The sequence below is a fragment of the Podospora anserina genome, chromosome 1 (genome assembly GCF_000226545.1).
Source record: "Podospora anserina S mat+ genomic DNA chromosome 1, supercontig 1".
Classification (NCBI taxonomy): domain Eukaryota; kingdom Fungi; phylum Ascomycota; class Sordariomycetes; order Sordariales; family Podosporaceae; genus Podospora; species Podospora anserina.
In genome coordinates this window covers 2243436-2256459 of record NW_001914859.1, presented here as the reverse complement: position 1 = coordinate 2256459, position 13024 = coordinate 2243436, and the positions used below count along the sequence as shown (strand labels likewise).

The window sequence follows — 13024 nt, the reverse complement described above, 5'->3', positions numbered from 1 at the left end:
TCGCTTCAGCCCAGTTCCGTTTCAGCTTCTGTACGATTTCAAGGCACCTCAGTTTCACCAACAATGCCTGCCGTTTCTGCGAACTCAAAATCAAAAGCCTCATTTTTTTCTTCACTTATTATCCAGATCTCAGAGTTGGAGAACCAGCCGCCGATGATGCGCCAAGTCTGGCGCTAGCATCACTGCTAGGGAAATCCCGACAACGCTAAATCTGTTTCCCAGCCACAGACATCAACAACAATCAACAACACCGATGGAGACTTGGAGAAAATGGAGATGTTTTTGTTGTCATGAGAACGGTTTTGTGGAAACTGACAACCGGCAAAAGACCTCCAATGCTACCTCACCACATCTGCGAGAGCTGGACGATCACGGCATCATCGTCGCAAGCGGGGGTTGGAAGGACCTCTGCCGTGTGGCTGGGCCGCTGAATGGCATCCATCCTCTCACAGCGTGAGAGAGAACCTGAGGGCGACTTTGCCGTTGACAGCGCCACAGCACAGCAGAGGATCCCCACAACATGTATCACGTATCGAAACTTCCATCTGGATCTTTTCGTCGTTGAAGAAGCCGCCTTTCTGCCAGGTCTCACAAAGCCTGATCACTGATCGGCATCTCACCATATTCTGGTGTCCCTGACAGTCTGGAAGGCAGGCAGGTCTCAGATCACACACCATCATCTGTTGAAAGTGGTCAACCCGGGCAGGCGATGAGATTTTCCTTGTGGCCCATCCTTCACGGCCGCCCGGCAGTGATCCCAACCCAGAGTCGTGGGACCGATGTGAGCTTCATCCATCATCAGATGGTGACATTGACCCCAACACCAGGTTGCAGTGAACGGAACTTGGTCAGACCAGTTGCGGCGCGGTCGGCTGCCAGCCAATGGCACTATATACACACACCCGCCACGTCGGCAAGGCCGTTGGGTTTATGGGTATCTACAGATTACACCAAACCGTTGCAATGGGGGCTATCCGTAGGTCCAGGACCTAGTTTCAACCCCTTTCCGCTTCGTGGTATTGACGGCAGGATCGACTGTGTTCTTTGACAAGTTTTGCCGAGTCAGAACTTGCTCTCATCAAATGTCCCAGCAGGGGGTTGCGTGGCCTGTGGATCTTGGGCGCGTGGTGACAGTTCACTTCAATCCCTCTGTGGTATGATAATTAGTGAGAGGCTTGTGAAAGCGTATTCTAATGTTTCACGTCGACCTAGATCTCACTTGTACATTGACAGACTTTACACTGTGCTCACTTCGCATATGGCCGGATACAGGGCCAGCATTAAAATCAAGCACTGTGAAGCCGATGCCGACAGCCCAGCACCGAGCCCCACCTTTCCCGAATGCGGCCGATTTCAGGGACCGGGCGGCCGGATCGGCATGTGGGGCCCACCAATGTCTCGGCTTGTTAGCACATGCCATTGCATCATCCCTCAAAGCCGGGAGCTTTGAAAGCCAGCATCAACATCAACCCATGTGAATCCCCTCAGTTTTTGACATGCGTGGAGTTGTGTCTTATTTGCCCGTGAAACCTGCATTGTTATATCGTCAGCCGAGCACCTTATCTTCTTCCAGTTTGAGATTTGTTGTCAAAACCCCGCCAAACCAATTACAGCCGAGGTTGTTAACACCAACACTGTTCAACCAACAGAGGTCGCTGTATTCCAAGATGGCTACTCCAACCGCACCAGAGGATCCAATTGTGAAGGCGTTGCAAGAGTTCACTACGTATGTACTCATACCATAACATACCATCTCTGGATTATAGTCCCTCTGACACCTCTAGTTGTGACGTCTCCGACGCCCTGATCAAGCTCAAGTACCGCAATGGCGGGTTCCTATCCGGGCTGACGATGTGGTCCCCTCAGAGACAGGACGGGGATACAAAGATTGTTGGGCCGGCGTATACGGTCCAATATGTCCCGCTGGACGATCCTAGGCCGAAGCATCCGAGTCATTATGTTAGTTTTTTTCCTTTGGCTTGTGGAGGAGAGGAGGGTTGCTAATATGTCAAGTAGATCGACTCTGTCCCTGCGGGGGCGGTTATCTTTGTTTCTTGCCCTCCCAAGACTCCAAATGCAGTTTATGGTGGATTGATGAGCACGAGGGCGAAGGCGAGTGGTGCCGTGGGGAGTGTGATTGATGGACGGTTTAGGGATTTGCAGGAGCAGAGGGGGCTGGGGTTTCCGGTATTTATATTGGGCTCACTGTTTTGTGATAGAGGGGCGATTGCTAATAGTGTGACAGATCTTTGCGAGGGATGTCGGAACAGCGCCTCCTGCTGAGTTGCTCAAGGTGGCGGCGGTCAATGTGCCAGTCAAACTGCAGACTGATGAGCAGGACATGACGATCAGGCCGGGGGATTACCTCATTGGTGATGTGAATGGGGCTGTGGTGCTGCCCAAGGAGTTGGCGGAGCAGGCGATTCCGCTGATGAAGAAGCAGGTGGAGGCGGATGAGAAGATGGCGGTGGAGATTGCGAAGGGGATGAGCTTTTCGGAGGCGAGTAAGATGTTTAGGCTTTGAGCTCGGCCTAAGTATTGGGGTGAGTCTTTGGTAAGAATATCTGGTGGGTACATGACCTCGAGGTGCTAATAGAACTTTTCTGGCGGTAGCTAGAATCTTAACATGCAATAGGTATCATAGACTCATGCAGATTCATGTCGGTTGGACTTTCCTTTCAGCAGCTTTAACTTAAAGCCAAGAATATCTCCTCACGCCAAATGCCAACTCATATCTCCGCGACAGCATAACCGCCTTGGAAGCCGTGAGCCAGGCCCGGTAGAAGCCATATCGTAAGCTGCAGTTCTAACCGAGTAGGCCTCTACTGGCCATTCACAAGGGGCATGTATGATTACACCATTGCAACCCCCTTGGGAGCCTTGGCTAGACGGGATGTGGGATATTCGGATGCCACCGTTATGTCCGAATGATTCCAAATCCCGTCATATAGGCAGACCATCTCGGGAGTCCGGTTGCTGGTACGGTCCCGTTCATAAGTCGTACAGCAGATTTATAGTGCTTTCCCGCGGCGGTTATATTGATATTGCGGCTCCTGGCGAGATAGGCACCGCGCCCATTCGTCCCGGCGAAGAAGTATACCCCTGCTTGGCAGTCAAATGTTCGGAGAACTTATCCATACAGCCGGGAGAAATCCCACCACGCAGCGCTTCTCGGCCGGACAATTCATCACGACAGTTCGGAGTTGATCCAATCGCTTAGGTATTGAGTGTCCGGACCCCCAATCCTAGGATATTGGAGGTGCAGTTGCTATCATTGGATAAGGGGGCAAGATGCGGTTCGTGGATGGGGGGGGGGTTTGGGGGGGGGTTATATAAGGGGGAGGAAGGGGTTCCCTGGTCATGGAGAAGCTATCCTCCTCTGGGTAACTCTTCTCTGCCGTTCCCCGGATCTTATTAGAGACTCTCCCGGTCCTTGGGCCTTGGTTCTGCTTTGTTATACCGTCTTCGGGAAAGAAATCGATCCACAATGCAGCTGTCTTCTGTTTTGAGCCTCCTGGCTGTCGGCACGCTGGCAGCGGCCCAGGCTTCCAACAACGTCACGACTGGCAAGCTGGGTGATGCTCGGCCGGTGAGGAACAACCCCGTCATTGGTGAGGTTTGGATCGCCGAGTTCGACTCGGAAACCGTCAAGGGCACCTTCAAGGCTGTCGCTGCCCAGATCGGCATCAACTACACCATTGATATTACCGGCTTGCCAGAGGAGAACGGACCTTACAGTATGCTTGTTGCTCCTGAACGACAAGTGATAACAGGCACTGATGAGATCTAGACTACCACATCCACGTCCGCGCTGTTCCCGAAAACGGCACATGCGCCGATACGGGCGCTCATCTCGACTCATACGTGCGTGGCCAGGAACCGCCTTGTGAGGCTTCGCTGCCTGCGACTTGCGAGGTCGGCGATCTGTCTGGGAAGTATGGCAAGGTTGCTGGGGGCCATATTCAGAAGGAGTAAGTGTTCAATCAGGCTCGCCGAGTGGAAATTGACATACTGATTGTGGTGGTGCAGATTCCATGATCCATACACTGCCACCAACATCATCCAGCTTGGGTATATTGGTAATCGTGCGGTTGTTTTCCATGATAAGAGTTCGGCGAGGGTTGCTTGCGCCAACATCAAGAAGGCGCCGGTTGCTGCGACTCCTTGAATTATGGCAGGTTGGAACGAGGAGAAATTGGACATTTTGCATACATCTGGTCGTAGACGGTGGAGGCTTTATGCGGTAGGGGTACATAGAAACCGGGGTGCGATGAGTTCGAGATTGATAAACAGTCAAAATGAAAGAATCAGTATTCTGAATGGTTGAGGCACATGCTGCTGTTCTTTCTGTTGGTCCTGAGTAAGGTCATGCCAGCTGATAAGGGATGAATACGCCAACAAGTCACGGCTCTTCTTTGCTGACTTTGACTCGGAAAACTTTTGAAAGATTCCCAATACCACCCGTTAGGTGCTCGCCTTATCAGCAATCCGACGACTCATCCAATTGAAAATCCCGATGATAGCTACCACATGCTGCAAAACGTCTCCAACATGAAGACCCAAGTGACTTTTGTAAGTCAGATGGTACCTAGTTGGTTACTTAATTAAGAATTTCCCCCCACTCGATAGTTCCACATGTTACAAGCCAGAGAAAGAGCAAACACTTTGTATGGTACGTTATGCCTTGCTGCCTTGTGATCGACCTTAGAGCACCGCCCACCTTCGCCACCCCTGCAAAAGAACACAAATTTCAAATGAGCAGCTGGGAGTTTTTTTTGGCTGTCATCTGGTACTGATGAGAGGTTTGCCAGGAATGGTGAGCCTATACAGTTTGTTCGACCTCCTGACCTCCATTTGCGTGTGACAGCAGCATCTATTCAACACTTTGTATGACTGATTACCTAGGGCTGTTTTCGAATATTTCTATCTCGAAACCCTTAACTTTTCCCTCGACTCCCACACAGAAAAGAAACCGCCTCTAGATACCCATCAGGTTGACATACAACGACCAAAATAATGACCTCTACATCTACACCACCCAACCTCCCCAACTACTTCAAAAGTTATCTCCCTAAGAGAGCGCAAATCCCCCCTCTCAAAATCTACCCACCTCCCCAGCTCCCAGAGCCGCACAATGAACTCCTCCCGCTCAGCTACGAGCTCCACCAAGACAACACTCCAGAAAAACGCGTCCTGCTCCTCATCCCAACCATGAACGCCGACAAAGGCCAGCTCATGGAAACCCAGCTCCGGAAGCGTCTCCCAAATAACACGGAAATCTACTGCCTTGGCTTCGAGGGCGCGTCCTCAGGCGTGGGTGAGCAGCCCTACAACGAAGCGGGAATGACCGGGGCGTTCAACAGGATTGACCATGCCATGATCCTGAACCGAGTAAGTCCTCAGATAATCGAGTTGGTTGTCAAGCGCCGTATCACGACCATCATCTACGCGGCTATCGAGAGCTTTATTACTAGGCCTGGTTGGCCCCCTGCTAGACCTGGGGAGGCCGCTATCGAGGAGCCGGTGGATTACGCTTATATTGTGTTGTACAACCCCGTGACGGGTGTGGTGAAAACGGGGGTGTCCGAGGGGGTGGAGGTGCCGAGGGCGTATTGTGAGGAGGCGCAAAAGTACGGGTTTAGTGACCCCGTTAATGAGGACTTGATCAAGACGTTTGGGGGGGAGAAGGGGCAGAGGGAGGTGCCTGAGGAGGCTGTGGGGAACCATGGGAATGTTACGGTCGGGGAGATTATGGCGGCGAATATTCGGGATCTGGACAAGAGGAACTGGCAGAAGCTTCTGACGAATGAAAAGGCATGCCGGTATAGGTTGATAGAGGATACGTTGGAGAAGATGGATATTCCGTGGTAAGGGGAACTCACCATGCCTGGGTGTATTGTTGTCATATAAGGGACCCCTAGGTAAACGAAATACAAATCAGCCTAGGTAACCACTCCTATGAGAATCTGTCTAACCAAATCCTAGCTGAAACTCTTTCAACATCAAAAAGTACGAACATTTTTACCAACAACATGACCCATCTCCGTGCCCTCCTCCTTCACCATCTGCTCCTTCGTGTTCCCAGCCCCCCTCCACAACCCCTTCCACCCCTGATCTTCTAATGTCCATTTCTTCACTCGTTTCCAACCAGCAACAATAGCATCACTGTTTCCGAGCCACACCCTCCAAAGAATAACAATGAGGATCGTCGCCGGGAGGGTGGTGACCCAATAAATCCACATTTTCCCCGATACCTGCCACTCCCCGTCATCGCCGTAGTTGAAAAAGGTTGTGCTGAAGAGGGACTGATTTTGGTAGTTAATAAGCGTGGTTTAGCTTGAAGGGGTGGGAGGGGGCTTACGGAGAAGAATGTTGCTGGGAGGAAGACCATGGTGAGAAGGGCTATGCTCTTGAGGACCGAGTTGTCTTGCATGGTGAGGTTGTTGAAGGCCTGTTTGGATTTTTGGTCAGTGGAAAGTTTCTTGATGCTATATGCCTCCAATGTGAACAAGGCTCAGCTGACCGTGTTGATCTCATTCTTGAGTCGTTCCCTGTTACTGTCGGCCCGTAGTTTCAAGTTTTTGAGTAGAGAGATTTGGAACTGTGCATATTGGATGGCCTGGTCTTTGTAAGTTTGTGTCAAGTAAATTGGGGTTGTCGCCTCTCTGGAAGCAGAAGTGGCTGCTGCCATGGGAGGAGGCCGGGATGGGAAAGAGTCGTGAATCATCATTCGGCATCTTTGCAAGTCTTTGAGGGTGTCAATGGTCGCTTCAAGAACTTCCGAGGAATGGATGGCGTGACGGGACATCTCGTGGACCTCACTGAAGATGGCGCCGGTTCGCATGCGACTCTACAGGAGAAACAGACTGTCAGCCATGGGGAGAATATAATGGTCGTCTACTGATAAGAGGCACCCACCTTCTCCATTTGACGGACCGGGTCTCGGATCCGCCAGACAGAGATGTCGGAATACACGATTATCTGATCGATGAGACTGGTGTGCATTGCCAAGGGATCGTGAAAGTTGATTTGCCCCGATAGTGACGCTTTTTGAAGAAGGCAAATAAGTTGCTCAGGGAAGTCCGAAGGTGTGTCGACAATTAAAACCTGGTGCTTGTCTGGGTAGTCCCATCGGGTAAAAATAGTTGTTTCAAACCAATTGTAGCCTTTCTCGCCACTGGTGGCGTACTCGGGGAGGTTGTCATGGGCTTCCTCGACTTTTTGGACCATTTTGAACAGGACGCGGAACCATGTTGCTTAAACAGCTCATTAGCTGGGGAGCAAGACGAATGAACAAAAGAGAAGGGGCAAGTTACTAAGTCCGATCATGCGCTTTTGGGAGGAGGTCTCGTCATAGGTTACCTGGCTGCCAAAGAAGCCATTCAGGTCAAAACAGGTCTTAGTGCCAACAAAAGCAGGGACTTGGAAATGCTCTAGAGCTCGGTCGCGACGTGAGCCTATGTCGGGGTAGTTGTTATGGTCTAGGAAGCTGGAATGGAGTTTAGACACCATGTTGCTATCATGGAAAATATGGGAGCACTCACACATAACATTGTTGGGGAAGATTTATCTGGGAGTTTTGGTTAGCTCACCCAAACACTCGACAGTGGCATCAAATGAGACAGAAGATTGACTTACACTTTCGGGGTTAAAATTAGATGTGCTTGTTGTCCATTCCCTCCCTCCCAGGGCTTGAGGCAAATCAGTACCCGAGCCCAGCCATCCTTCAGGTCACGACTACTTACAGGGCTGGAGTATTCTCATTTTTGGTTTCAATGTCATGTTTTGCCTATCACCGGTCCTCAATGGCAACCATGCGAGATAGCCACAATCAGACAAATGTTGTTCATTGAAAATGACGAACAAGGTTGACTTGTTCTAAAATGAAGGTTTTGAATGAATGGTTTCATACGTACGTTCTCCTCAGCTGGCCGACGATTTCAGATGACAAAGTGGGACGAGAGATGAGGCTCTTTCTGCACTGCCCAGTGGCAGCGCAGCTTATAGTGGTAGCAAGTAGCCTATCGTAACGGGCCACGGTATGTCGGGCAACCTTGCGGATGCACATATCATGCGGGCAAAGGTCCCCTGCGATGAGAAGCTAGGCATGCAGTTGCATACATCAAAAAGTCAACCATCAAATATCGCCCTGTGTCGTCGTCTTGTGTGGATGTTTTATTGATGGTTACCGATTCAAGGCAGGCACAAGCAATAAATCACATAAGCTAAGTTAGGTTAAACTCGTGGCCTTTGGTTTGGATTGTGCAGTGGTAGTTCAGTGGGTTAATTAATCACAGTCAACAGCAAGTTGGATTTTGACAGTTGGCAAGGTGGAATGCTTGGCAGAAGGAAGGTGGTCAGCATCTTGGACATCAACCTGACCGTGTGTCAGGTGCACCCAAGTGGCAACCTGAAAGCAGCACCAATTCAGTTTTCCTGACTGGGCAGTTTTACAAAGGCAATTACTCGGGACGAGGCCAAGGAGACGTGACTGTCTACAACAGCATTGAGAAGCAGGCGACCATGGAGGTAAACTGGTTTCTGTGGAAGGAGCACAAGACGCATGCATACTGAGCTTCTGCTAAGAGCGGTAGTCGAGAGGCCGGATTTGCCATACTAAATTTGGGGGGGTACTAACAGTCTTCCCTCAGGGGGTGTGGGCAGATGAGAGAAGATTGCTCTTTGCATGATCGAGCTCCAGTTGATGTCAAGAATGACAGAGCAGACTCGGATGTCGTGGGCAGAAGATGAAAGCACACTTGGGAGTGCTTTAAAGGAAGGTGTTTTCTTGTATATAGCTACTTATTTAAATAATCTTTGTGCATCCCTTTTAATACAAGCCATCCCACAACTGTGAAGAGAAGGAAACCGGAAAAATGACAACACCCACATGTCAGATGGTAACGAATTTCATCCGACAAAATAACCCAATTTCTAGATAAAGAAATATTGACATCCAAAAGACCAGAATTGAACGAAAAGCAAACCGGTTATACTCCAGTCCACATAAAACATGTTTTGCACATCAGGTGTCAATGACACTTCCGAATTCTGCGATGACGGCATCAATAGAATTCATGAAGAGGACCAGATTACGTTCGATCTCGACTGCCCGGGCAGGGACATAATTTCGAACTTCGTAGTAGAATGGCTAAAAGAATTTCGAGAGTCAGCATGAAACAGACAGCTACCAAAAATCAGGAAGAGAGGAGGGACAGGAAGTGAGAGTGGAAAAATACCTGAGACTCCACTTTCAGATTCCTCAAAGCCGTGAGGGTTGCAGACCCAAGGCCCGGGATAGTGCACGTGTTGACGGTACTCGCTGTAGATAATCTGCTGAACGCCCCGGTGATCTCGATAGTCCCTTTGGCCACGTAGCTATCAATCTCCTTTCCGGCCTCTTCCTCGGCCGGAATGGTGGCATTGAGTGCTTCAAGGGTGACGACGGCCCGCGAAGTCTCCAGAAAGTTTGCCGTAACTCGATCCAGAATAGGAATGACTTTTGCTAATGGTCCCGTCCCGAAGAGAGTGTACAGGAGACAACTGAGGTCATTGACCTGCCCCACTTCTCTTCGGAGCTCTAGTGCATCAGTCCAGTAATTGTAGACCCTTGTGATGGTGTCTTGGGCTTCGGGTGGTGCCTGTGCTGAGACGCTTACAGCGGTGATGGCGGAGATCAAAAGGGTTGAAAATTGAACCATCTTGAGGTTTTTTGATGTGAAAAAAAAACGCACGGCGTGCTGGCTTAAGAATACCCTACTGACAAAAGAAGAAGGCATAGAAACAGGTGAGTCCAGGTATTTATTGTTGGCCATCTTCGAGATCCATCGGGCGTCTGGTTATCCATCAGTCAGGTAAGGTGATACAAGAGGCATCATCCGAGACTTCTCGTTTCCGACGCCTCTGGGGACACAAGACGCCCCAGATCTTCACGATCGGAATTGAAGCTGAAAATCAGTTTTCGAAAGGGGGTGGAGGGGTGTGAGAAGCCTTGGTCATGTTCGCCATTTTTCTCGGCAAGACATCTCGACGTTCATCCAAATGGGACTCACCACACCCGGTTGTTGAACTTGATTGTAGGAAGCAGTACAACTTTTGTGCATGTAGATTGCCTTACTTACATGTAACTCCATTCGGACGTCCCTTACCCGAAATCAAGGATGGGACTTGGAACTTCAGGACCCAAGGCCATCTTACCCTGTGGGAATCAAGATTCCCAGGACAATGGTACGGTCAAGGATTTGCAGGTGCGTTAGACAAATTCAGCCCAAACCAAGCCTAGTCTCATACTTCGCCCGACTTGCTTAGGTGCTTACATCCAGGGAGAGCTCTGACTCTGATTGCATCATCTGGCATTAGCCAAGTGAGGGTTGTTATGTGTTGCGTTTTTTCAACAATCGCCTATGATACTGTTCTCATAGGTACTTCATATTCGCCTGGCTATCTTTCTTGCCCTCATCCAAAAAGAAAAAATGACGCCCAGGAGAATTATGGATAGACTAACGCTATTCTACATACGTCAATATGCAAGATACCTAGGTACGGTGACTGGGACCATTTACATCACGAGAGGTTTCGGTATATTGTTATGACGTATCAAGAATAAAACCAGCTAACCCACCGCGTAAGATTAGATTTCAATAGGGCCTCTCAGATAAGAGCTTGCAAATTGGTTTTTTAAAAGATAAGTTGGAAGATTGTCTGTATATATCGAAACCAGCAAGCACTAGGCACTGTGGGAACCAAGACGATACACCCTCTCAATGTCAACATGCCCCGACTGACCACCTTCCTCCCCCAAGGTCAGTATCGGGCATGCCCTGGCTTCTTTCCTGCTAAAAATTCTATAAGACCCGTCGGAAGGCCTCGATTGCCGCAACAATTGCCGGAATTGAATGAAAGGTATGCCCGTTGTTACACCAGGTTGTCCAATGGGGTTGTAGTTAATGATGGCAAAGTAATATGTCTAAGATGAAGGTTTAAAGCAAGAGTCAGTAATCTCCATGGTAAGGTACTACGTGTAGACACCAAAGACAGCGGGGAATTTAAAACTCACAACAGCAGCCTGCTTCAACTCCTTCAATGCCGTGCTAATGTCTTTACCAATAGGAGGGGCTACCGCGCACAGGTTGATGGCCCCACCACCATTAGCAATCGCTTGAAATGCATCACGCAATGCGTTGGTTGCTCTGCCGACGTTGTTCTCAATATCGTTGCCCGTTGTCACGTTGGTTGGGTCCTCTGGATCGAGCGCCGGCTTGAATTTGCTGATCTCGACACCTTCTTCGGCGAAATCATCGGCAAGCTCGTTCAGGATAGGGATGATCTTAGCGTAGGCGCCCATGTTGAGACGATATAGAACACAGCTCAAACTGTCGATGCTCTGGGCTTCGTCTCTGAGGCGAACAGAAGCAACCCTGTATATGAATCAGTGCTGTCCAGAACGTACTCTGCATCGGCCATTGACTGTGCGGAGATTCCTACAGCGGCAATAGCTGAAAGCAGTAGCAACATGAGGCGGGCCATTTTTGTTTGTATACAGCAATTTGAAAGATTTGACCACTGATGTTTCGCAGGAAACCTGATAAGTTGACTGTACTAAGCTACCTGCTTATGTTGAATGATGACGGCTCTTCAGAGAAGTTTCTTTCGGTGTCGGCAACAAAATATCCGTTCTGCAAAAAGGTAGTTGAAGCTCCTGCCCTTATCCGAAACTTCCCACTTCCGATATCATCACTCCAAATCAATGGTGCAACACCAAGTAAACCACACAAGTCATAATCAAGGCCAATCATCTGTGCAGTCTTGATCTCTATGATCAAGTGGCTGCTTATCCCAAGTGGAAGGTGCAATGTGGTGGGAATCCAAGCATTCAGCAGCCGTGACACTTCTCCCACGCACGATGATCCTTCTTTCCGCTTTTCGATTCTGGTCTCAACTTCCGTAAATCGAACTCTACTTCTCTCGCGAAGAGGCGATTGCTCAGCAGACTAATAGATCACTCGTAATCAAGTATCACAAAAGCCGCCACCGACTCACTTAAGCGAGAAAAAGCCGGCTGTGAGTTGTTTCGGCACGAAAGTAGGCATGTAGATGTCATTGACAGAAGAGGTTTGTACAGCATTACCGGCTTAGACATTACTAGCGAAATAACATGGAAGTCAGGACAGTTTTGTGTTCTAAAACCAGTCAGTATCCATGCGTCTTTATCACCCCCCTTTGCCGTCGGGAGGTCAGCCACCGGTTTATTGTACCATTATGAGGCCCTATACAACAAGAAAATATCAACATCCTTGATGATGTTGGCTGCAAGACCGCAGGAACCTTTCCATGTGCAGCTGGGGTTCTCTGTGGATTTCTCAATGGTGCACGAAAGTATCTGTGAAGACTCATCGAAACGTAGATCTGAACTTCCCTCAAGACATCACTCATCCCCTCTCCAAGGTTTGGGGCGACAGAACAGAGATTAATCAAGCCTCCTAGCTCGATCATGGCATCCAAAGCGTCGTTCACTTGGAGAGTTGCTCTGCCAATATAAGTCAAGATAGCTCAGCGGTCATAGCCGCCAGGTCAGTCTTATTGAGTGGCTGACGCCCTTCGATTTCCGGCCCGAATTCTAGGTACCTGGCAGTTATCGCACCATGAAAGACACTTCGGAGCGAAAGTCCCGCCTGGGGTAACACAGACTGAAGCCCATTTGAAATCCCTTCAATGACTACCCTAGAGCAAGGCCAGTCCCCAGCCATGATTCCTGGTACAGAGACCAACACCACTGATTTTGCCACCGTCATTATCACAAGTCTATTTGCGTGCTAAGAGGTCTGATTCGGCCCTGAATTCGATCTAATGTGTTGGAATGACACGGACATCAACCTGCTGCGTCGGATAGGTACCTTAACTTAGGTGATTGTCTTAATCCGCAAGCAAAAAGAGACCTACAACGTGATTGGGCAATTTGTCAAGATATTATCAGGTAATGGCCCCTTGAAGTCAATTTATATGAAACGAAAACTACAACGAAAGG

The 13024-nt window shown here is 49.4% G+C and overlaps 6 protein-coding genes across 6 annotated transcripts; 3 read left to right on the top strand and 3 right to left on the bottom strand.

Annotated features, from left to right (window-relative positions):
- Positions 1 to 1496: 1496 nt before the first annotated feature.
- PODANS_1_6310 (uncharacterized protein) lies at positions 1497 to 2524 on the top strand (the record flags this gene model as incomplete). The annotated part of the gene is made up of 4 exons (XM_001912814.1): positions 1497 to 1726; positions 1785 to 1959; positions 2017 to 2238; positions 2285 to 2524. The coding sequence occupies 4 exons, from the start codon at positions 1497 to 1499 to the stop codon at positions 2522 to 2524; spliced, it is 867 nt and encodes a 288-aa protein (XP_001912849.1).
- Positions 2525 to 3487: 963 nt separating this feature from the next.
- On the top strand, positions 3488 to 4168 carry PODANS_1_6300 (uncharacterized protein; the record flags this gene model as incomplete). Its single annotated transcript, XM_001912813.1, has 3 exons — positions 3488 to 3737; positions 3791 to 3935; positions 4030 to 4168. 3 exons carry the CDS (start codon positions 3488 to 3490, stop codon positions 4166 to 4168), a joined length of 534 nt encoding a protein of 177 aa, XP_001912848.1.
- An 848-nt stretch (positions 4169 to 5016) lies between these two features.
- Positions 5017 to 5871, top strand: PODANS_1_6290 (uncharacterized protein; the record flags this gene model as incomplete). Its single annotated transcript, XM_001912812.1, has 1 exon — positions 5017 to 5871. The coding sequence occupies one exon, from the start codon at positions 5017 to 5019 to the stop codon at positions 5869 to 5871; it is 855 nt and encodes a 284-aa protein (XP_001912847.1).
- A 131-nt stretch (positions 5872 to 6002) lies between these two features.
- On the bottom strand, positions 6003 to 7782 carry PODANS_1_6280 (uncharacterized protein; the record flags this gene model as incomplete). Its single annotated transcript, XM_001912811.1, has 8 exons — positions 6003 to 6305; positions 6362 to 6451; positions 6524 to 6850; positions 6919 to 7256; positions 7317 to 7489; positions 7545 to 7570; positions 7639 to 7691; positions 7746 to 7782. 8 exons carry the CDS (start codon positions 7780 to 7782, stop codon positions 6003 to 6005), a joined length of 1347 nt encoding a protein of 448 aa, XP_001912846.1.
- Positions 7783 to 9025: 1243 nt separating this feature from the next.
- On the bottom strand, positions 9026 to 9815 carry PODANS_1_6270 (uncharacterized protein; the record flags this gene model as incomplete). The annotated part of the gene is made up of 2 exons (XM_001912810.1): positions 9026 to 9151; positions 9240 to 9815. 2 exons carry the CDS (start codon positions 9813 to 9815, stop codon positions 9026 to 9028), a joined length of 702 nt encoding a protein of 233 aa, XP_001912845.1.
- Positions 9816 to 11014: 1199 nt separating this feature from the next.
- On the bottom strand, positions 11015 to 11526 carry PODANS_1_6265 (uncharacterized protein; the record flags this gene model as incomplete). The annotated part of the gene is made up of 2 exons (XM_001912809.1): positions 11015 to 11396; positions 11450 to 11526. The coding sequence occupies 2 exons, from the start codon at positions 11524 to 11526 to the stop codon at positions 11015 to 11017; spliced, it is 459 nt and encodes a 152-aa protein (XP_001912844.1).
- Between the last annotated feature and the right edge of the window lie 1498 nt (positions 11527 to 13024).